The sequence below is a fragment of the Episyrphus balteatus genome, chromosome 2 (assembly GCF_945859705.1).
Source record: "Episyrphus balteatus chromosome 2, idEpiBalt1.1, whole genome shotgun sequence".
Classification (NCBI taxonomy): Eukaryota; Metazoa; Arthropoda; class Insecta; order Diptera; family Syrphidae; genus Episyrphus; species Episyrphus balteatus.
Window position 1 is genome coordinate 47,595,532 of NC_079135.1, and position 24,412 is coordinate 47,619,943.

At 32.8% G+C, this 24,412-nt stretch overlaps 3 protein-coding genes across 4 annotated transcripts; 1 reads left to right on the forward strand and 2 right to left on the reverse strand.

The window, feature by feature from the left end:
• Positions 1 to 929: 929 nt before the first annotated feature.
• LOC129911698 (nedd8-activating enzyme E1 catalytic subunit) lies at positions 930 to 4,606 on the forward strand. The gene is made up of 6 exons (XM_055989568.1): positions 930 to 1,212; positions 1,270 to 1,447; positions 3,378 to 3,869; positions 3,924 to 4,005; positions 4,062 to 4,287; positions 4,345 to 4,606. The coding sequence occupies exons 1-6, from the start codon at positions 1,044 to 1,046 to the stop codon at positions 4,551 to 4,553; spliced, it is 1,356 nt and encodes a 451-aa protein (XP_055845543.1). The 5' UTR covers positions 930 to 1,043; the 3' UTR covers positions 4,554 to 4,606.
• Positions 4,607 to 5,706: 1,100 nt separating this feature from the next.
• Positions 5,707 to 16,430, reverse strand: LOC129910272 (centrosomal protein cep290). Of its 2 annotated transcripts, none has more exons than XM_055987592.1 (23): positions 16,104 to 16,430; positions 15,995 to 16,046; positions 15,824 to 15,927; positions 15,597 to 15,767; positions 15,017 to 15,445; positions 14,348 to 14,940; positions 12,615 to 12,735; positions 12,423 to 12,558; positions 11,343 to 12,358; positions 11,157 to 11,289; positions 10,941 to 11,094; positions 10,656 to 10,878; positions 10,394 to 10,601; positions 9,859 to 10,339; positions 9,674 to 9,800; positions 9,162 to 9,610; positions 8,960 to 9,095; positions 7,019 to 7,562; positions 6,565 to 6,967; positions 6,315 to 6,513; positions 6,132 to 6,260; positions 5,933 to 6,061; positions 5,707 to 5,865 (listed from the first exon to the last, which is right to left on the reverse strand). In XM_055987592.1, exons 1-23 carry the CDS (start codon positions 16,272 to 16,274, stop codon positions 5,797 to 5,799), a joined length of 6,177 nt encoding a protein of 2,058 aa, XP_055843567.1. In that variant the 5' UTR covers positions 16,275 to 16,430; the 3' UTR covers positions 5,707 to 5,796. The 2 variants fall into 2 exon arrangements, with proteins under 2 accessions (XP_055843567.1, XP_055843568.1); XM_055987593.1 differs by having other exon boundaries at positions 5,708 to 5,865; positions 6,321 to 6,513; positions 16,104 to 16,428.
• A 4,084-nt stretch (positions 16,431 to 20,514) lies between these two features.
• LOC129910005 (charged multivesicular body protein 5) lies at positions 20,515 to 21,715 on the reverse strand. The gene is made up of 5 exons (XM_055987222.1): positions 21,514 to 21,715; positions 21,293 to 21,444; positions 21,066 to 21,231; positions 20,773 to 21,000; positions 20,515 to 20,706 (listed from the first exon to the last, which is right to left on the reverse strand). Exons 1-5 carry the CDS (start codon positions 21,580 to 21,582, stop codon positions 20,641 to 20,643), a joined length of 681 nt encoding a protein of 226 aa, XP_055843197.1. The 5' UTR covers positions 21,583 to 21,715; the 3' UTR covers positions 20,515 to 20,640.
• Between the last annotated feature and the right edge of the window lie 2,697 nt (positions 21,716 to 24,412).

Genomic DNA, 24,412 nt, shown 5'->3' on the forward strand with positions numbered 1-24,412 from the left:
AACATTTTAATTTTTTAAACAAAATCGTTAGAGCCGTTTTCGAGATATTTTAATTTTACTAAAATCGGTATATGACAAGTACCGTTATTTTTGGTCCAAAAAAATTAATTCCAAAAACCCCTCTGGAGAGTCGCCAAATAACGCTACATACCAAGTTTGACATTAATCGGTCCATCCGTTTAGGCTGTAGCTCTTTATACAGACAGACAGACAGACTGACAGACAGACTGACAGACAGACAGACAGACAGACAGACAGACGGACTTCCGGGACCCACTTTTTTGGCATTGTCTACCATCGTAATGTCATGGAAAAATGTTATCTCAACTTTTTTTTTTGTACGAATGCATAACTTGATATATAGTACCTATATCGCAAGTAAAAAGAGTCTCAGAATTTTGGCCCACGACTCTCCGGTCGGATAATTTTTTGTTTTATCTTCTTTCTCTTTTGCACTCATTAGTTTTGAAAAGAGGCGCGCCTCTTGAGGCTTCATGTAATAGCTGACATACACCACTTTTTCAAAAAGTACAAAAGTGAAAAGATTTTTTTTCTGCCTATCGCAATTGTTTTGTGATAAAGAGTATATTGGCCAAAAAATAAGATTTCTGCATCATTTGTTTTAATTTTTCATCGCGAGAAACTATACAAAAATGCGTTTGAAAAATTTTCACTTTTGTACTTTTTCACTTTTTGAGCCAATTTAGTTAAGGCTTAACACTGAAAAAAAAAATTGTATGTACGCACAGAGAAAGGAAAACGTAAACTTAAACACTTCATCAAAGGTCTATCCGCAGCTTCGTTTAGCTCCTTTTACTATCGGTGGCTAACGGCCACTTTTTGCATGGGAAAAATCATATGAAAATCTTTCAAAAACTAGATTCGTTTCACCTCCATCACATACCTGTACTTTTGTTTTGTATGTATTTATTTTGACATTTCCCAGTTTTTGATTTTCGGACGCAAAATTTTTAAATACTTCAACTATTTGCCGGCAAAATATTTATTTTTTTTGGATAATAAAATAGAAGAACAATAAAATCATGGCTACAGAAACACCATCTCCAAATGCTAGTTCCAAACATTTAAATAAAAGATGGAATAATTTGAGAAAAATTCTAGAACGACCGAGGCCATTCTGCAAGGCCGACTTTACTCCGTCTGCGGATAATCTTGAATTTTTACTAAACACTTGCAAAATCTTGGTCATTGGTAAGTAATATTTTTAATGCATTTACAATTAACAAAATATATTATAAACTTCTTAAGGCGCTGGAGGATTAGGTTGTGAATTGCTCAAAGATTTAGCTCTAATGGGATTCGGAGATATTCATGTCATCGATATGGACACTATTGACCTTTCCAATTTAAATAGACAATTTCTATTCCGACGCAAAGACATTGGTTCATCGAAGGCAGAATGTGCTGCAAATTTCATTAATGCCAGGTAAATTTAAGAAACAAAAATGATTCTGAACTTTGCAGACAATTTGTCTGATGAGGTTTAGACAGTCGCCAAAGTCGGAAAACTGGTCTGATTTTGAAAAATTAAACGGCAATCGCTTTGTTTCATAAAAACCTAGAGGCGATATTTTTAAGTTTTTTTTATTTGACCAATCAAAAATGTTATTGACAAAAAACCTAACAAACACCAACAAAAATTAATTTAAAAAACTTTGGACATCGTCACCACAGTAACAAGGTGCCGATTTCATAAAATAAACGGCAATCGCTTCGTTTCATCAAAATCTTGGAGCGATATTTTTTTATTTGTCTTAACAAAAAAGACGAATAACTCTATTACAGTCGCTGCGACTACACCACCCCACAATTGGTTTTGGCAATAAGTATGAAGTTAATATCCCAAGTAGATCAAAATGGAACTATGCCAAGTTTCTGAGAGATGATTCAATTCATTTCTACACAGATGATTCTAAAACCAATGACGGAGTAGGTGGCGGGGTTTACTAAGAAGGACTTCATATTAGTCTCTCCTTCCCTCTACCTAATCACTGCAGCGTGTTCCAATAATAATGGCTATTAATAATGGGTATTGACTTGGCTCAAAGAAAGCGTGATATCTATATTGGATATCCGCATCTTCTCTGACAGCCGGGCCGCACTTAAATCGTTAGCTTCTGTTTCCACAAACTCCGTGACTGCCCGCGACTGTCGATCATCTCATGGAGATGTCAGAACAGTTTAACATTCAGATGAATGTTCAGATGAATTCGCCAGAAATTGAACTCTAATACCAATTTTACCCCACAAAGCAAATATTGGTATACCAATCGCAACATGCAAACTCATGCTGAAGCAAGAAGCTATAGAGGCAACAAACATAAGATGGTCAAACATTATAACTTGCCAAACGACCAAGCAGATCTGGCCTAGGCTAGATCCAAAACGTTCAAAAAATTTATTGTCTCTAAGCAGATTGCATTTCAGCTCTGTAATAGGTGTCCTAACAGAACACTGTCTCATGGGTAGACACGCCATAAGACTTGGTGTAGTCTATAAAGACTTCTGTAGAAGTTGCCTTGATGAGGAAGAAGAAGAAACAATCCAACATCTTCTCTGCTCATGTCCTGCCCTTTCCAGTAGACGTATAAATAAAAAATACTTTGGAAAAATATTTCTAAGATACTAGTGAACTAATTAATACTGACATCTTCAACCTTCACCGCTTCATTAAAAGCCCCAACTGGTTTAATTAGGAATTTCCTTGCAAAATCATGGTATCACAACGGACCAATAAGTACGTCAGTCGTTTTCCTGACAGCCATTTCTACCTAACCTAACCTAACAAAAAAGTTATGGCCAAGAGATGCAAAAAACAAAAAAAAAAAAAAAATAATTCAAACAGTTTTGGACTATCGTTACCAAGGCAATCGCTTTGTTTTATCAAATCTTACAGGTGATATTTTATGAAAATTGGTCCATTATTACAGTGTTAACGAAAGAGCAAAATTTTTTAAATACATTTTTTTGTGTAGTTTCGCGTTTCTTGTCCATAACTTTTTTTTTAGAACAAACAAAATTAAAAATATAGCCCCTAGATTTTGATAAAACGAATCGATTGCCGTTTATTTTATGAATATTGGTTCATTATTACAGTAGTGAAGAAAGTCCACAATTTATTAAATGAATTTTTTTGGTATTTTTTTACGTTTTTTGGCCATTACCTTTTTGTTAAGATAAATAAAAACTACTAAAAAATATTGCCCATATTTTTATAAAACGAAGCGATTGCCGTTTGATTTTTCAAAATCGGACAAGCTTAGCTGCCCAAACATCAGCAGAAAAATTGTCTGCAAAGTTCAGGATCATAAACAAAAAAAAAAGTATATTAGATCTTACTCTTGATGGTCTTTTAGAGTTCCCACTTGCAAGGTTACTCCACACTTTGCAAAAATCCAAGACTTTGATGAGTCATTCTATCAGCAATTCCACATTGTTGTTTGTGGTCTTGATTCTATCGTAGCTCGAAGATGGATCAATGGTATGTTGATTGCTATGCTAGGCTACGAAGACGACGGAACTGTCGATCCTTCCACCATCATTCCGATGATTGATGGTGGAACTGAGGGTTTCAAAGGGAATGCTCGTGTCATTCTGCCAGGTTACACGGCATGCATTGAGTGTACTTTGGGGTTATTCCCTCCACAAGTCAACTATCCTCTGTGTACTATCGCGAATACCCCTCGTCTGCCAGAACATTGTATTGAGTATGTGAAAATAATTCAATGGGAAAAAGAGAACCCGTTCGATGCTCCACTGGATGGAGATGACCCACAACATATTTCGTGGATCTTTGAAAGAGCTCTAGAGAGAGCTAATCAATTTAATATCTCCGGAGTAACTTATCGGTGAGATGTCTATATTTATTCTATCAAAAAAGTCTTGTAAAATTCTTTCCTTAGATTGGTTCAAGGTGTTGTGAAGCATATTATACCAGCAGTGGCTAGTACAAATGCTATTATTGCTGCTTCTTGTGCAACAGAAGTAATTACATAATTATTTTTTTTTAAACAAATAGATACTTATTATCTTTTTTAAAGGTATTTAAACTTACTACTAGTTGCTATAATAGTATGAAGAACTACATGGTATTTAATGATTTGGCTGGAATCTACACCTTTACATATGAAGCTGAAAAAAATGAAAACTGTTTGTCATGCAGTAATGTTCCACAAAAAGTTATGGTTGATGATCCAAATACAACAACTTTGGAGGACTTTATCAAAATGCTATGCGAGAGTCCAACTTATCAAATGAAAAGTCCAGGTATTGAAAAAGTAATGGAACAATTTTGAGTGGAACTTTTAAAGTTTATTTTTTTAGGAATCACTGCGTATATTGATGGGAAGAATAAAACCCTTTACATGTCCACCGTGAAGAGTATTGAAGAACGAACTCGATCCAATTTAACTCAGTCGTTGTCTGAACTTGGACTACGTGATGGCCAAGAGTTAATGGTGGCAGATTCAACCACACCTAATGCCATTACATTGAAACTCAAATACACTTATAATGAAATCGAAATGAATTAATTTATTGAAATAAAATGTTAATAAATAGAAAAAATTAATTAATTTATTAAAAATGTTTTTACTTGCAAAATGTGTAGGTACTAAAGGAAAAGTTTACTTCAATAGGACCGAATTCATTAATGTAGTGATGTTTTTTATCAAACATCATTGTGGTGCAAAACTTTTTTGTAGGTATGGTAGTGTTTTGATGTCATACAAAATGTTGTGATGCAAGCAGAAGTAATGCGTTTATGAATTTATCCAACAGCTCTGGGGTAGAGAGCAGGGGCGTACACACCATTGGGGCAAGCGGGTCCGTGCCCCGGGGCCCCCGCCGCGCCAGCGCCCCGAGAGAGAACAATTCAAAACAAAAGATAAGACATTTAACATGAATCACTTCGGACACAAGAGAGACATATTATATTCTTCAGTGTAATGCATAATAAATTGCTTTAAAAAAAAAAAATTACATATTATCTTAGGGCCCCAAAAATAAAGGTAAAAAAAGTAGGGCGTATAATTTATTCTTCTTATTTTTTATATCAAAGCGGCCCCCAAATATCAAAGGGGCCCCAAAATTTAGTCTTGCCCCGGGACCTCGACAACTCAACGTACGCCCCTGGTAGAGAGGCGACCATAGAAATGAGTATGGTCGAAATCAACCTCCTACGAAAGAGGATAATGCAAATTATTCCATTTTCAATTACAATCCCAACAAAAACGCACTGATGTTAATATATGGTCAATATCATACAATAAAATTATGCAGTTAGGCTTATAATATAAACTTCTCTTATGTTAATGCGTTAACTCGATTTTAAGTTGCTTTTTTTCATAAATTTATTCGGAGGATCAATCATAGTTTCAATTTCACTATTTTTTTCAGCACCAGAAATGAGAATTATTTTCTACAGCATCTCAGTGGTTTTTGATGGAATAAGATTCTGTACTGCTGATCATAATTAGAAAGGTGTTTCTATTATTTTTAGAGCAATGAGGGACCCTCACCCTTGGAATTATAGTAAAGGGTGCTTTTGGTTACTTGATTATATTTTAAAAACATCGTTCAACAAGGTTGATTGAAACGCCTTTCTCATTTTTGTTCTCAGCAGCCCGACGAATGTTTGGCGGTCAGTTTCGATGTTCCTAGTTTTCTTTTTTTTTGATAACAAAAAAAAAACTTTTTCCTTTTAATTTCACATAAACCCATAAATACGTATATATTTAAGAAGAAATAAATTATAAAACACGAGAATAATTTCTCTTATTCACTAATTTCATCAATTACTGGTACATTTTGCAATTCAGAACACTTTCGTTTCCACGAAGATAGCTGGGGTAAATTAAAAAAAAAAATGTGTAAACAAAACTAATTTCAAAATGCTAAATTCTCAACCAACCTGTTCTTTAAGAATTTTCTCCTTGGCAGCGGCTCTAGTTAGCAAGATTTTTGCTTTTTCTAAAAGCTGTGTCTTTTTGACCAATTGTTCTTTTATCAATCGCACATCATCATTTGTAGATGTTTCTAGCTGTAAAATAGAATCGATTTTTTTGTTGTCTTTGATTTTTATATTTTATCTTAAGGTTCAAGTTCCTTACAAGACTCTTGTTTCCACAATTCTGGCATCTGGCTTTTAATTGAAGCTCAATTTGAAGAGCTGAAATTTTGTCCAAGGACTCGGTATACATTGTTTGAAGTCTAGTCAGTTCGGTTGGAGCTTCTTTACTCTGCATAACAATATTTAAAATGTTTGTCTATAGTAAATGTATTGTTCATCTTACACCTACCCTAGCATCGAATGACCTCGTGCCATCCTTAAGATACCTATTCTCTGCTCTTAGTTTTTCAATAATGCTTCTCAGAGAAAGTATTGTTTGTTCAGCTTGACCTGGTGCATATTTTCTATCGTTTTTAGGTTCGAAATTCAATTCTCTTCTTGCTTCGGCTTGAGCTAGTTCCTCTTTTAGTGCAATTATGTAACTAGAAATTTAAACCATAATACCTTGATCAACTTAAAAAAATTATTCTTACTCTTCTAAATGCTTTACTCTCTTCTGCATCCTCTCTCCAGAGTCACCCTGTCGCAAAAGATCATTATCAAGCTGTAATTGAAGATTTCTAGCTTCCAGACGAATATTCTGTGCCTCGATTGCAGAATATTTTTCCTGCACTTTCTCAAGTTCGGTTGTGAGAGCATTACTGCCCTTACCTTCCATTTCCATGGCTATGATTTTCCTCTGTTGCATCTCTATTCTAGCTTTTAAAGCTTCAATGAGTTCATTGTGATTGCTGCCGAGGAAATGCATTCCTCTTGCTGGGCTACTGCACTCACTTCCACCGGTATATGTCTCTGGCGTCTCTGATGGAGTATATTTGGTACCTTGGTGAAGATTCGGACACGACGGAGTTCGACAACATTTCAAAGCATTCGGAGCTTAACAAAATATTTTTTAAAGGCTCTTAATAGAAAATATTGAATCCTTACCTTTTCCAACTCGAGCTTCTAGAACTTGTTTATCCTTCTCCAAACGAGCTATTGTTGTCCTAGCTGAGTGAAGTAAAGCCTTTTGTTTTTCCAATGCAGCTTCGGTTTCCTCAAATTTAGTTTTGTATTTTTCAGCACTTTGTTGCCAACGTTTTTGCTTCTCCCATAAACCAACTTCATTGTTGCTTTTTGCTCGCTTTGCATCTATTACTACTTGTTGGCGTTTTATTTGAACCTGTGCCTCCTCGAGCTCATTTTCAAGTTGACATACTTTTTTCTGTAAATTCTCAGTTTTCAAACGAGCATTTAACTCAGTCTTAATCGAAACTACTGGTCGCTTGATCAATTGATTGCGCAGAGAATTATTAAGGTCCCTAGCTTGTTTTTCTCTTTGATTAAGATTAGCAAGCTGGCGACGCAAGGCTTCAAGTTGTGCCTTATAGATTTTATTTGTAGCTTCAGATCGAGTAAGACTTGCTGCAAGTTGCGAAATTTGATCTGCTGAGTAGGTTGATGAGTCATTGAAATAACGTTGTTGATCATCCTGTGAATGAAAGTTAAAACAATAAAAGCCTTAGAATATAATTTTTACTTGCAATATGCAAATGTACATATTTTCTGTGCTGTAATGATTTTCATATAAGAGAAAATCAAAACCTAAAATATATGATAATATACTAACTTTTACTTACTCTTTAGGTACAGTATTTCGAGAACAGAATATCGGTTTTAAATGAAAGTCTGGGGCGGGATTTATAATATGGAAGTCTGGCGTGACAGTTATTCGCACTAAGTATTATGCCGAAGGGCACTTCATTATAACTGTTGTTCTTTAATTGTTTGGATATAAAAATGAATCACAAGAACCTCTATACAAATCGACCCAGTTTGTTTTTGAAAACTTTCGATTTAGATTCAGTGATGTTTATGTCTTAAAAGTAATTTAAAATTGCCAGTTTCAACATTCTCCGAAAATGACAACAAAAGATCAATTGATGTGATTAATGAGTCAGTTTCAAAATTTGTATACATTTTAACTTTTTTCTGTTGAAAGAAATGTTACGCATTCGCCATTGAGACTCATTTTATAACAAGGATATCGTTAAGGATTCTACTTCGATCTTAAAGACTGGGATTTCAAAAGAAAGCAGTTACAACACATCACATGACATATCCCTAATCCCTACACAAATTAAAAAAAATTTGGAGTTAGTTATGTAAATGGTTGTTTAGTCTGGAATCCTCATGCAAATCACACCTATACTGCCCATAATCTCATAAAGGTCATAACTACAAAATTTTCGATTTTGTTTATTTTGAATACTTGGAGTAAGAGCATTGTCTCTTATTTATTCTCATTTATTTTTTTAGCCCAGGTCTTCAAATAAGCCAGAAAATTCAAAATATTTTAAAAATTTTTTTAAATTTTTATATTCAGATTGCGGCCTGCGATTTAGTAGCTCTGTTTTATTTTCCACGTGATCCTGATCAGATCATTGTTTTTATTAGCTTTACAACAAAAGTAGGATTTTGTTTTGTTATTGTTTCGCAAATAAATCAATGATCTGATCTGGATCAAGAGGAAAATAAAACACAGCTAGTGTTTCTCTCTATAACTCAGATGTATGCAAAATGTAGTTAGGAACGATATTATGAGCAGTATAGAAACTAAGCTATACGATTTTTAAATCACAAGATTTCCACTCTTATTTTTTGGTATTTTAATCGAATATACAAGCAAGAAACCAAAGTGTTTAGAAGAAGACCGAAATGCAATTTTTGCAAGCTGTATCATAGAGCGATTGAATGAGACTCAACTTTATTGAAGACCAGTCGGAAAAAGACCATTTCCCTTAAAAAAATTAAAAGCCTGACTGTTAATTTTGAATTCAATAAGGTTAAAATTTTGAAAAAAAAAATATATTCGAAGCAATAACTTACATGAAAGTTACTTAAAGTATCCATTAAATCGTTAATATGTTTATCTTTTTCCTCCAATAATATCCTCAGCTGGTCAATTTCAGGATTTGCTACCCAATCATTCTTCTCTTTTTCCTTTTCCTTGCTAAGTTGTAGTCTGGAAAAAAGCAGAACTTTTAAGTTTTTGTGTATAAAATTAAAACAGAAATAGTTAAAAATATACTTTTCTTTTAACAATAATATCTCCTCGTCTTTAACTCTCAAAGAATTTTCCCAATGTTTTTCTTTATTTTTCAGCTCCACGCCTTTAGTGACTTTCTTGTCCGATGAATCACTCACTGCATCATCATTAAACATTTCTTCAATTTTTTCATCCGAAATTTCCTGTAAACTATTATCTCCATTGTCATCGATACCAGTAGCTATTTCTAATTTTTCTTTCTCAGTTCCTGCTGCAGATTCAATTTTGGTTTTCAATTCGAGAATCTCTTCATCTTTAGCTTTACAATTCGCACTGAGATCATTTATAGTTTGTTGGAAAGATTCGAGAGTCTTTTCATATTTAGCGCAAGCTTCGTCGTTTTCAGTTCGTTCAGAGGTTAGGAGTTCTTGATATTTATTTATGGCTTTATCCTTCTCCGAAAGTAGAGTTTGGAACGACATAATAGTTTTCTAAATAAAAAGATATTTTATAAATAAAACATTTTGTTTATCAAGTAATGTAAAATAACTTGCCTCAATCATTCCAAATTGGCTGTTCATCTTTTCTTCAGTGCTATTAGATGTTTGCATTTGAAGCTTGTCTTCTTGATCTTTAATTTTATTATTCAATTTCTCAATAGTCTTTTGGTGTTCAGTAAGACTAAAAATTTAAAGAAATATTTAATGAGTTTTTAATAACAACTCAAAAATCAGATTACCTTAACTCGGAGTTTTCCAAAAGTTGTTTTCTTTCTTCCGCTAACAAAACGGATTCTTTCAACTGTTTTTCAAGTTCTTGAACTTTACCATTACCTTCACCAGTTTGGATTGGAGATTGTTTTGGCGAAGTTTGTACAGCTTGGTAAACTTTTTCTGTTTCCGGTTTTTTTAAAGGAGAAGTTTGAACCCCTTGAGTGGACAAATGCTTTGTCAATTCCTTAAACGGAGAAGTTTGAACACCTTGAGATTCTGAGATGAGTTCTTCCACATTTGTTGATTTCTTTAAAGGCGTTCTGATAGGAGATGTTTGTTGATTAATCATGTCAATTGGAGAAGTTTGTGATTCGGAACTTGTAATTTCGGTTGCAACTTTTTGTTTTGTTGGGGAAGCAATTGGAGACGTGTTCTTATCGACTTTTGGAAGAATTTTATTTGTACTCTGATCATCTTGTTCAGGTTTTGTATTTGAATCGACAAATTCTGAAAAAAAATCTGTTTTATATATTTAAAATAGCATTTTAACTATCGACCTACCCACAACATCCGTTTGAACTTCTTTTTCCATAACCTCTGCTGATGATTGCTCCCCACCAAATAAAGCATCTATTGTCTTCCAATGCTCATTTTCTTTGACAATCGATAAACACAGTTTATCAATTTCAATTTGAAGAGCTGTATTCCTCTCATTCAATACCTGAACTTGATCTTCAAAATATTTCGCTTTCGTTTCAGTCTTAACAAGCTTAAAAAAAAAAAAAATTATGTAAAGATTAGAAAATGTTATTTGATTTCTTACTTTGATCATATCCTGGGAATCATTATCCGTTCCAAACGAAGTTTCAATTTTGGAAGATAAAATTCGATCAATTTGCATGGAAATTTGATTTTGCATTTTGACTTCATCATCTCGAAGGCGTTTTGTAAATTTTGAATATGCATAAACAAAGTTCGATATAAATATCAATGGTGTAAATTTGAAATATTTTTGGCGTAAATTTAATAAAGCTTTTTGAAGAAACCTGAAAAAAAACGAACATTCTTAACAGCTTTCACAATAGATAATTTTCTCACAACATCTTACTTCCGTTTAATATCGTTGTTCTTAATTTGACTTTGGAAGCCCTTATTTATGTCTTGAAGTTCTTTTACTTTGGCTCTGTTGTCTCGAATTAAGATTTCTTCATTTTTTTCATTTTTTTCTTTCTCGAATGTAAGTGTTGTTATTTCTTTCTTTGCTGTAAAAGGCAAGCTGAGTTAGAAAACGAATCTTTGAAAATAGGTACTCTTTTGAAACTACCACTATCCAATTCACGTTGAATCTTTGCTATTAAAAACTTATCTTCATTAGAACTCTGTAAGTCAGCAACTAGATGTCGAAGATTTATGTGGTTATCAGTGATTTCAGTGAGCAATTTTTGTTGTGACATCACCTGGAAATTCATAAAATGGTATCATTTGGAAGAAAACAAAATTTAAAACTCACCTGTTCATTAGCAATTCCTAAAAGTCCTTCCAAATGATCGCATTTAGTCTGAAGATCTTTATTAGCTGAAAGAATATCAATTGTCTTTTTTTGAAGTTCTTCATATTCTTCAACTGTTAAATAGTCTAATTCCAAATTTTCTTGAATCACCCCATAGTCGGTACATATTTCATCGATTTTGATATCAGGAATATTTCCTGACAAAATTTGATCCATTAGAGAAGCCAACTGTGATTGCAAACCAAATAGAGTCTTTTGCATTTCTACATAATCTTCAGAATTGCAAATGGAGTTCTTTCTTGTTAATTTATCGTTTTCTGATTTTAAATTATATACATCAACCTTTCGATCATTTACTTGTTTCTTAAGTTCGGCAATCAAAGTCATATTTCTCATTTCGGATGATTTGCTTTCATTGAGGATGCGATCGAAGTCATCTTTTAAGAAGTCAAAAGTTTTTGTTTTTGAATTTAATTCAATTTCTAGTGTAGCAATTTTTTCAACCAATATTGAGCAGTACTTTGTTATGTCACTATCAGAAGCTCCCATCTGGGATGTAAGCTCTTCGAATTGAACTTGAAAAACTTGTAAGCGCTGAATTTCATGCTGCAATGATCGATTCTTTTCAAGAATATTCAAGAATTCCTTCTTCATCGATTCATGTTCAATGTCAGCTTCAACTATTACTGGATAGAGTGATTGATCTAGGGTTATGTTTGGAGTTGTTGGTCTAGTAGAACTGCCTATTGGATTCATTGGAAGTGACGGATGTGGACTATCAGTTATTTCACCAGCTTCCCTTATTTCATCGATTGATTTAATTGGAGATTGTTGTTCATGATCACTTTTTGCAGCATTTATCTTCTCACGCAAAGCATGTTCTCGTTCTTTTAGGGTCACAAGTTCATTTTGAATTCGTTTCACAGGATTATACCAACCATTAAAACTATGTGTGTCGAGCGTGTTTAAAAGACGCTCCAGAATTTCACAATCGATTGTTATATGGTCGGAAGTTGCTTTTGGAAATTAAAGTTCAACGACTATGACTATCTTCATACCTTATTCAAATAAGTAACTTACCATCATATTCACGGATTTTTTCAAGAATCTCATGCATTCCAGATCGAAGGTTTTCATTTTCCTCAACAACATCATGGTATTTATTTTCCCATTCTTTAATGACATCTTGCATGATGAGATCATTGTTTGGAAGTACCTGCATAAATAAATTGATAAAATTTATCAAGTTTTTTTTTTCAAAAAAGAACTTACCGGGATATTTTTAAGGCAGTTGTCGCAGTAAATTTCGGATCTTTGTTTTATAGGAGATAGATTTTCTGGAGACGATGCTGGAGTTTGGTTCTGTGATTTTTGTAGTTGAATCAGTTGTTTTCTTAAAAGTAAAAATGTTTTACATATATTTTATAAATCTCGCTGAACCGATTTTAATGAATATTTTGATAATATTGTTTTACGAAATTTTCAAAAACAAGATATTTGGAGTTTTAAACTTTTCGCTCTATAGAATTTTTTTTTATAAAAAAATATATAAAAATAATAAGCCACTTAAAGCTTAAGAAGAATTACTTCTTGTATTTTTTTAATTCTGACTTTTATTTATTTTTAACATAATTAATACTTTCAAAAACAGCTTTAAACTACGAGCGGATACTGAATTTTTGTTTACGTCATCAACGATAATTGATCGCAAATCGCCTGAACACCCTTTTGAAAAAGTGTATTTTGTTATTCAACACGAACGTGTTTTACATGAGAGAAAAATTATGTATCACTTTTCAAACTTTAAACTTGAAGGGTCACTGGGGCGTATGTGGAGCATTTTCTTGAAAACTTTCTCTTACAAATATTCAAGCCAGTTGAGTTTTGTGGCCCATGCTGCGGCACGGGGGACCAAAAGCTCTGTGTATAACTCTTAATTTTTTTTTTTTTTTGAAAAATGTTCCGAAGTTATTATAGCAATATTTTTTATACATAATAAATACTTTTCTTTATTAAAAAAAAATAATCGGCAAACGTTAAATGTTCACTTGTATCACGTTTCTTCTCACTATTCGTAACGAGTTTAGTATTTTTTGTATTATTATTTTTGTTTCTAAAAAATTAATATACAATATATGTATACTCCAAGTAAATGAGTTTATGTAGATAAAGTAAGTGCAAGCCAACGTACATTTAATTTTTTGGAAACACTTTTTTCTAAACTTAATTTTTGAACTGTTTTAAGGCTTTCTTCATAAATGGTTTTCAAACAAACAAAGTTCATTGAAACCATTTAAGTTGCACCTGTTTCAGATAACTATAGCAAATTGTATCGCAACAGGGTCGAAAAATTCCGATGTTGATAATTTTTATTTTTAATGTTTGTGATTAAAAATAATTTAACATGGTTTAAAAACTGCGACTCTTGCCGTATTGTTTTCTCAAATTAAAAATACATTTCTTTCTACATGTACATACGACACATTAAAACGATTTTAAAAAAAATTATCGACCAGTTTTCAAAAATTTAATTTTCCAAAAAGAAAATTGAGTTTTTAATATTCCGATTATCTCTTAAAACGCTTCTGTATACAATATTTTATTCAACTCGTTGGAGTCATTTACGAGAAAAGCTTTGACAGCCACAGTTAAGAACGGTCCAAAATAATAATATTTTGTTATGATTAATGATTTGATGTGGTCAAATTCATGGGTTTTGAAATTTCTAGGGTCGAACTATATAAACCTCAACATTGTTTAATTACAAAAAATTCACGCTCAAATGTTCGGTAAAGCTTTCTAAACGGGCAGAACAAAAAATAGTTTTTTTTCTTCAACTTGCCATTTGAATTTCAGTTTTCGAATTATGGAAGAGTTTCGGGAACGCTATTTTGAGTATACTAGTTTAAATAAAATAGAAACAAAAACTTTTCCTACCAAAATAAATACGTTTTGTAGATGCATTCCTATTAATTTTGTTTGCCTTTACACTTTTTAATACTTACCTCAAATCACTTTTCTCTAATTTTAATTGCAATCGAAGTTCCTCTGAAGATCTCAATTTTAATGTCAATCGTTCAATTTGCTTATCTTTGCTTCTTTCTTTCGCTGCTCGATTTTTCGCCATTATAACAACATCATCTGGTATATTCAATTTCTTCCTTAGCAGCGTATTCTCATTCGATAATTCATGCAATGAATTTAGCTCAAAAACCAATTCCCGTATATGTTTCTCTCGAGCGTCCAACTTTTGTTCCAATTTGCCGATTGTCTTTAATGCATTCGAAAGACCATCTTCACCTTGCTGATAAGCTTCCAAAGCAGAAATGGCTTGAACTGCTTGTTTTGATTTTAACATGTTATCTTCTTCGGATTTTTCAAGAAGTTCTGAGAGTTCCTGACATCTCTTATTCATTGCACTTAAAGATTCTTCGACAGCCTTACAGCAAGAACGCGATTTCTTGACATGCATTGAGCGTTCATCTTCGCGTTCGGATGAAAGCTTATTCATCAGACGAGTGGATGATATCATTTCTTCAGCCATAGTTTTTATCTTCGATTCAAGATTTTCAATGATTTTATCCCGAGCTTCAATAGCCTATTTTAACACATACAAAAAAAAAAAGAAACAACAACATCGAAAACACCTCAACAAAAAGGCTGACCAAACTTACATGCATCATCCTTGTTGATTCTTCAGCCATTCTTTCTCCATCATTTTCACTTGTACTCTCACTTTTGTCATCTTCTTCTTGCAATGAAACTTTACTAACAACCACAAGCTTAGATTTCAACTTTTTGATTTCCTTTTCCTTTTCATAAATTGACAATCTCCACGATTTTGCTTTTGTCTCGAGTTTTTCAATTATCCTTTTCAACTCAGCTTCAGATTTTTCTCGCTCATCTTCTAAATACGTTATATTTCCTTCTAATCTTGTAAGTTCGGCATTCAGCTCATTTACGCTCTCCTTCAAGGCCTTATTTTCTCCCTCAAAGAGTACCACTTGTGAACTTAAGTCTTGAACCTGAATCTTAGCATGTTGGTGACGTTTTTCCAAATCAATTATAGCTTTTGATTGTTCAATATTCGAGATTTGAAGTGCCTTGAAAGTAACACGGTAATAAAAAATAAGAGAATTTCAAGATCTGAGTTTCTGAAATCGAATAGAACTTCCTCCGATAAAACCCGAAAAAGAAAATTCAAATTTTCGGAATTCCTTTCAGAAACCTGAAACCTGTGCTTTAGAAAATTACCTCGATTTCCCTTAAAAGCCTCTTTATGTGCTTGTTTTTACAATTTATGTTCTTTAAAAGCTCTTCTTGTCGATCCAATTCTGATAAAGGATCTGACGAATCCTTATCACTTTCTGCAGAATGCATTGTCTCTGTTAATCTCTTCTGCAAGTGAATGATCTCTTCGTTCATCTAAGAAAGAGATACATGAATTAGAAAAAAAGTCAATTCATAAATTGAGTATCCACTTCTTTGTTCTTTGTTTTGAAAATCGTCTTTTCTTCTTCAAGCTTGTTGATTATTCGTTTGAGTTTTTCATTTTCTTCCTGAAGTCGTTCGTTATGTGAATCATCTAAAATGACACAACACTTTTATATAGAGCCCCTCGAAAAAGGCAACATAACATATTTTTAACATACCTCCACTATCTGCCTGAGTTTTTGTCTCTAGTTGCTCCTGTAAGTTATCAACCTTTATAAAAAAAACAACTTAATAAGGTACAAATTTTGTTCCCAAATTGATTCTTACTTGTTCTCCTTTATGCTTCAGAATGACCAAACACACGGATAAAATTTTCCTTAGGTTTTTTCTAGGAACATCATCAATGTTTTGTATCCCAGTTAGTGCATTAAATATTTCGTCCTTTATTTCATCATTTAGATAGCCCGTATCTAGTGCAATTATTTCAGATAGATCCATTTTTTATTAGGAGACAAATTGTTTAGTAATTTTCTTCGAAAACATTAGCAAATGCCGATCAAAATTTTCCTTTTAACTTGTTTTGTTTTGAACCGAAAATGACAAAGTCGCTGTTATGGAAACCATCCTTGTAAACAAAATTGTTGTTTAAAAGAAATTAAAGTCAGTGAAGCGTGACAGTGTTTTAAGGGTGATGTTATATCGTTCCAATGGGATAATTATTTAAATGGGAATGACGTTATAATTTAAATTGTATTTTTATAAAATAAGATACAAAAGTTTTAGAGCTGTTTAAAAAAAAAAATATTTTTTTATAAATAATTTTTTGAAATCAAAATTTAAAAATAAAGTTAGTGTGCCATTTTTAAGCAGCTATTATACATTACCCAAAACCAAAATTTTTAAAAAAATTAAATGTCACGTTTTCGAAAATTTGATTTTTCAAAAAAAAAAAAATCAATTTTTATTTTTAAATCCAAAAATTATTTTTTTTTTTTTGTTTTTGATTTATATTATATAAATACTTTTTTCGTTAAAATTGAACAATTTTTTTGGGATATATTCAGTGATTCAAAAAACTGTTCTATGGGAGGTACCGTTAAGAACGTTTTTTTGAAGAAAAAAAAATATTTTCATTTTCTAAAAACGTTTGCTTAAATTTTTTTAATCAAAATCATAGAAGCCGTTCTTGAAAAAATTAAACTTTTCCAAAATTGGTATTAGACATCAGGTACCTTTATTTTTGGTCCCAAAAATTAATTCCAAAAACCCCTCAGTACAGTGCACAAAGTCAAAATTAAAGCAGAACTTTTTGAAGAGCTATACCTTAATTAAATAAACTTGCTTATTTTTTAACAAAACTTGATACAAAAATTTACTTTACTAATTAAGTAGGTAACAAAATTTTTTTTTGTAATTTCCAAGGATTTTTTTTAATATCTCGCTTAGATCGTGTATACCTCCCATACAAAATTTTATTTTATTGATATTTCATCGAAAGTGGCTCTATCGATTTTGATTTAAGCTAGCGTACTTTAATGTTGTAAATGAATCTAAAGAAACTGCGTTTACAGAAATAACGTTGCCTTTTTAGAAAATTGACTTATACTTTGTTATTTGCTTTTAGCTCACATTAAAGGTGAAGTCATTTTATTCAAATTGTTCAAACAGATATTTCATCATTTTTTAATTTTTAATATGTATTATACAGTTAAAAAAAAAGTTTTGTAAAAAAATAAATCGACCAAAAGCTTACCAAACTCTTTAGTATACAAAAAATTAGTTCTCAATATATGGCAACCTTGACTTCGGTGGCAACACTCCCACGTTTGGTTTGTAGTTAAGCTAAGTTAATTGACTGGATTACATTCTCACGATAACACGGTTTCTGATTTCTCAATAAAAACCTAGCTGAAGTTCCTCCAGCAATTACTAAAGTAGCTTGGTATTTGCATTTTCGTTACTGAAACTTCTCTTATATTCTCTTATACTCTTCGAGCAGGATACTTACGGTGACCATATTTCTAGAAGCGAAACCCGGGACAGATAAAAAATTCGTTTTGAAAATATTGATTTTTCACAACAACAAAAAAAAAAATTAAAATTTTATTTTTTTAAAACTAGTTTTCATAATTTCCTTATTTTGATATAAGGATTTCTTAAACAATTTGATGGGAGCATTTTCATTGAAATCATTTAAGCCGTTTACGAAATCAATAAAGCGGATTTATAATAGGTACCTACTGTTAATAACTTCTAAAAGAATATTTTGTCAATAAAAAATAAACTTTTCCTGATATAGCTTTTCAACTCGACAAATACAAGCTGGAGCTAAAAAAATGACAAACAAATTTTAAAACTAAAGCCTAGTCTTGAAGTGAAACGAAAATTTTTATATAAAACCAGCACGACGAAATACTAAAATTTAGTTTTTCCATGCACATTCACGCAGCTTAACCACCGAAATTCTTTACTGTGCTAGAATATTTGGAGAGTTTTCAATCGTTTTTCACTGACATTTAACTGTCCAAGAAATTTTTCTTACTCTAAGGGCCAATTTTTCAATAGACAGTTAAACAGTCAGTTAGTACTTATTCCTAAGGATAGAGAAAAAATCAATTTTTCAACAGGCAGATATAGCTTATTCCTAAGAATAAAACTATCTGCTTCTTTCAGAGACAAATAAAAATTATTCTAAGGAATAATCTCAACAAAAATATTGTGTCAGTTGTCAAAGCTGTTTTGAAAGAATTTTGAAAAAAAAAAAAAAATACAGTGGAACACAAGAAAACAAAAACAATCATGAATAAAAATGACGTTTAATTTTAAATATTTTTGAATTTGACAATTTTTTTTTTATTCTGTAGAATAAATTATTCTTGATTAAAAAATTCAATGTTTTTATCTGATTGTTTATGAGCCTAATAACTTTATTCATCGAACAGTAAACTGACTGTTTATTAGAAGATTGAAAAATTGGCTCTAAAAGAGTTTTTTTTTTACTTTGGAGACTTATTAGAAAAACTTTTAATTTAAATCAACCAAAGACTGTTTTTTCTTGTTTTCCGTACACAGTTTTAAAATTTTGAATAAATAAATCATTTTTATTAAAAAAAAAAACAAAATCGACTTCCATGGATCGAAACTAGGTTTTATAGTTTTCTCATAGATTCTATAGCCAGAACTGGAATACACTGCAAGCACCAGCTTTCCAATACAAAAAGAATTATCAAAATTGGTTCACTCCGTCCAAAGTTATGAGTTAACAAACATAAAAAAATAAATTAAAAAAATACAGACGAATTGAATACCTCCTCCTTTTTGGAAGTCGGTAAAAAAAATCAGAAAATGTGCAAATACGGGACAATCACGGGACAAATTCCTAAATACGGGACAACTATACGTCCCGGGTTTCTTAAATAAAAACCCGGGACAAGCTGTTGAAATACGGGACAGTCCCGGGTAAACCGGGACGGATGGTCACCGTAAGGATACTTGTCCGAGACGCTCTGCTTGGTGATCTTTTCACATAAAATCATTTTTATATTTCGTTTTTTGCACTGCTGGATTATTTTTTTAGATAACTATTTTATCTTTAAGAGCCAATTTTTCAATCTTCTAATAAACAATCAGTTAACTGTTCGACGAATAAAGTTATTAGGCTCATAAACAATCAGATAAAAACATTGAATTTTTCAATCAAGTATAATTTATTCTACAGAATAACAAAAAAAAATTGTCAAATTCAAAAATATTTAAAATTAAACGTCATTTTATTCATGATTGTTTTTGTTTTCTTGTGTTCCACTGTATTTTTTTCAAAATTCTTTCAAAACAGCTTTGACAACTGACACAATATTTTTGTTGAGATTATTCCTTAGAATAATTTTTATTCGTCTCTGAAAGAAGCAGAGAGTTTTATTCTTAGGAATAAGCTATATCTGCCCGTTGAAAAATTGATTTTTTCTGTATTCTAAGGAATAAGTACTAACTGACTGTTTAACTGACTATTGAAAAATTGGCCCTAAATGTAAAATAATAAAACCATTTTTACTTATAAAAAATTAGTTTTTTAAAAAACGGCTCTAACGATTTTGAAAATTTTTTGTCTAAAAATGCACCTTATTTTATTAATCAAAACTGCATACTTGTTTTGGAGGGCAATTTGATTTCAGATTTTATTTTATGTTTTAAAAAAACTAATTTTATTTTTTTTTTTCCAAATTTCTATATAAAAAGTCTTAAAAATTTAAGCAACTTTAAGAGCCCCCGCACACTACAGACTTTCTATCGGCCTATAGTTTAGTCGGGTTGGGCTCCAAGTGTGCGCACATGTACCCGACTAAATAGTCGGGTCGGTATGAAATATTTTAGTTTGAAGGCAATTGTGTAGCAAAAGAAACTTTTTTTGTGATCAAACAAACTTTTTGATCGCCCGATACTTAATCGTTGTAATGAGCGCACTTTCATATATTTTCACACTGTTTAAGAGACCGACTAAACTATCGGCCGATAGAAAGTTTGTAGTGTGCGGGGGCTCTAACTCTAAGAGCAAGTTCGTGCGACCCAGTCGTGGATTTTATTTCTTTTCTACTTTATTTTATTACATATTTTCATTTATGCTGAAGTATTATCTAGGTTTTCTATCGATAGCAAAAGATTAAAAAGAAAAACTTTGTTTTAAAACTTTTTAATATGCTTTTATTGACATTAACTTAAATTTAAGAAAAAAACAGAGAAGTGCTTGGTACATTAAAAATTTAGTATTGCATATAAATTGAGTTTTTTTTTTGATCAACAAGTTGATTGATTATAAGAAATAATAAAATAAAATAAAAATTTAATTCGATACTTTCGATGTTATGCTTTACGAAGTATGCTTCACAGAAGTTGGTACTTTTGGCAAACCAAATTCATCGACTTCAATTCCACTCTAAAAAATAATGAATACAATTCATTAGTATGTAATTTTGTATTTCAAATTCAAAACGAAACTCACCGATGGCTTAATGCTATCAGCTCCAGGTTCCTTATCAGGAACTGCTGGAGTCTTAACAACGTCATCTAAGTAACTTGTATCATCATCCAATGCAATTTCATCACCCAATGCCATCAATTCTGACTCGAGTTCTTCATCGTCAACCTCTGGCATGTTGTATGTACGACCAAGAGCTTGTTGGACTTCATCAGCTTCTTCCAACATGTCAGCCATATCATCATGAATGTCCTAGAATGAATAAACATTGACATTAATTTTAAGGTCATTAAAGAGTGTCTATTAAAAAAGCTCACTTCAATGCTATCAATATTAATGTTTTTGAATTCCTTCTTCATTTGTTTGACTCCATCCTTCATGGCAATAACAGTGGCATTTGTATCTTTTAAAGTTTGAGCAGCATAATTGGCTTGTTCCATGTTGAACGATTGATTGCGAAGACTCTCAATTTGCTGTTCATAACTGCAAAATTAAACAAGTGATTTTAGTTCTTAAATAAATGATAATCTACGAATCTACATACGCTTTCTTTTGTTTGAGAACACGCATAGCCTTTTGTTTGACAGAATTCTTTGCTGGACCTTCGCGCATTTTACTCATCTGCTCACGGTATTTGCGAAGTTCGGTTTCCAATTTGTTAACTTTTTCTTCGATGCTATTGGCTCGGGTATCAATCTACAATAGGTTTTTTTTTAAATTATTTTGTAATAAATAAAATTATAAGCCATTTTGATATAAACTTACCCCAGCAATGCAATCATTTATATTTGGTGGTGGAACCTTGGGTTTAGCTTTGCCGAATAAACGATTCATTTTGTTATTTTTAATTATTTCAAATTTTTCTCAAAAATGAAGAGATTTTTCTATTATTTTATAGTTTTTCTGTAAATTTCGTGATGGATGACGAATTTCTTGTTTGTGCTTTTTTTTGGCCTTTGACAGTTGACTGATAAAGCAAAACAAAAAAGACAAAAAAATATACAGGGATGTTATATTATTGGGAAGAGAAAAATAATAAAAAAATTAATTCTTTGTTGCACTTTAAGGGCTTGGCCACACTGGAGGGTATGCGGTAGCGGTACGGGTAGCGGTGAGGGTACTTGTATGAAAAAAATTCCAAACTGACACATCAACGTTCAGGTGTGGAATTTTTTTAGTACAAATATCGTTACCGCATACCCTCCGGTGTGGCCAAACATTAAAGGCTTGGCCACACCGGATGTGTCAGTTTGGAATTTTTTTCATACATGTACCCTCACCGCTACCCGTACCGCTACCGTATACCCTCCGCTACCGCATGTAACCTCCGGTGTGGCCAAGCCCTTAAGGCTTGGCCACACTGGAGGGTATACGGTAGCGGTACTGGTATTTGTATGAAAAAACTTCCAAACTGACACATCAACGTTCAGATGTGGAATTTTTTTCATACAAATACCCGTACCGCTACCGCATGTACCTTCCGGTGTGGCCAAGCCTTAAGGCTTGATATGTCAGTTTGGAATTTTTTTCATATAAATATCGTTACCGCTACCCGTACCGCTACCGCATACCCTCGGGTGTGGCCAAGCCTTTAAGACTTGGCCACACCGGAGGGTATGCGGTAGGGGTACGGGTAGAGGTAACGGTACTTGTATGAAAAAAATTCCAAAATGACATATCAACGTTCAGATGTGGAATTTTTTTCATACAAATATCGTTACCGCTACCCGTACCTCTACCGCATACCCTCCGGTGTGGCCAAGCCTTTAAAGGCTTCACTACACCGGAAGGGTATGCGGTAGCAGGCCGGGTAGTTTGTGTAAAGAAATCCAAACTAGAAAGGCTTGACCACGCCGGAGGGTATATGCGGTAGTGGTACGGATATTTGTATGAGAAAAATTCCACATCTGAACGTTGATGTGTTAAGGCTTGGCCACACCGGAGGGTATGCGGTATAGCGGTAACGATATTTGTACTAAAAAAATTCCACACCTGAACGTTGATGTGTCAGTTTGGAATTTTTTTCATACAAGTACCCTCACCGCTACCCGTACCGCTACGGAATACCCTCCAATGTGGCCAAGCCTTTAGTTTTGAATTTTTTTCATACAAGTACCCGTACCGCTACCGCATACACCGGTGTGGTACGCTGCTGAGGTCGAGGTGAAAGGAAAATGTTGAAAGTCTCAAAAGTCAAACATATCTTTTGGATTTATGGTTTCTTCACTTTTAATTTATTAGGGCCAGTTGTACAAATATTTAATCCGTGGATCAGCAACTTTTATCTTCTGAAATCGGTAGCAAGGCTGAAGTTTAGCACTGGTTCAAGGTTCATATATGTAAAAATAGCCACATTCATGCTTGAACCACAGTTGACCCGCAGCTAATCCGCCGAAATCGGTGGGTTTAGTTCCTGATCCGAGGCTGAACCACGTTTGTACAACTGGCCCTTAGGGGTATTCACGAATGGTCTTGTATCGTTGTAAAAGTGCAAAAGTATAACATTTTCTTAAAATAAAACAACCAAATATACAGACTACACTTTTACACTTTTGCTATACCCCAACCCTATTGCAAAAATAAAATACAATGGTGCAAAAAAGAATACTCAATGATATTTTTTCGTTAGCATTTTCGTTGTCGACTTTGGAGACTTGAAACTTTTTCGTTTGTGCCGGGCTACACGGTGATTTTTCAATCGCCTAACCAGTCAGTTTGTAGGCAAGAAGGCTGAGGATTTTCCTCTTTTTGAAGTTAGTTCCTAGAAAATGTGAATTGGAACTTGATTGGGCACAACACTGTGTAGCCAGGCCCTTTCGCATCAGCAGCGTACTAGGCTTCACCCGCAAAATTTAAATATTTGGAGCCGCTAGCAAGAAAAAGTCTCCACTTAATTTTGTGCGGGCAAATAATGTTCGAAGCATTATTTTGCTGGCAAAATTGGGACAGGAAAAAAAATAAAACTAAATTGAAAAAAATTCAAACAAAATTAATAAAATACTTTGAAAGTGAAAACGAAATAAATAAAACTCAGAATCAAATAAATAAAAAATTTAATTTAATTTGAAAAAAGAAAAAAATTCTGTAAATTGATAAAATTTACTTGATTTCTCCAACTTCAAAATTTTGAGCGGGATTTGTACACATAAAATTTATTTTTTTTTCCGATCTGCGTGCTAGGCTTCAACTGCGTACCAGGCTTAAATATAAAGGCTTGGCCACACCGAAGGGTACATGCGGTAGCGTTACGGGTACTTGTATGAAAAAAATTCCAAACTGACACATCAACGTTCAGATGTGGAATTTTTTTCATACAAATATCGTTACCGCTACCCGTACCTCTACCGCATACCCTCCGGTTGCACTAAAAAAATTCCACACCTGAACGTTGATGTGTCAGTTTGGAATTTTTTTCATACAAGTACCCTCACCGCTACCCGTACCGCTACCGCATACCCTCCAGTGTGGCCAAGCCTTTAATGATTCTCCGAAATCAAGTTCTCCAAAAATTATTTAGTGTGTGTTCACCTTTAATAATTAAGACGAATAAAAGCGCCCTCTAACATTTCAAAACTATACTTAAAATCCCACTGAACTGAAAAACGAAATTTATGACATTCTCTTTTGTTCTCTTCATCTTTTATCTTTCTTCATTCCTTTGTGT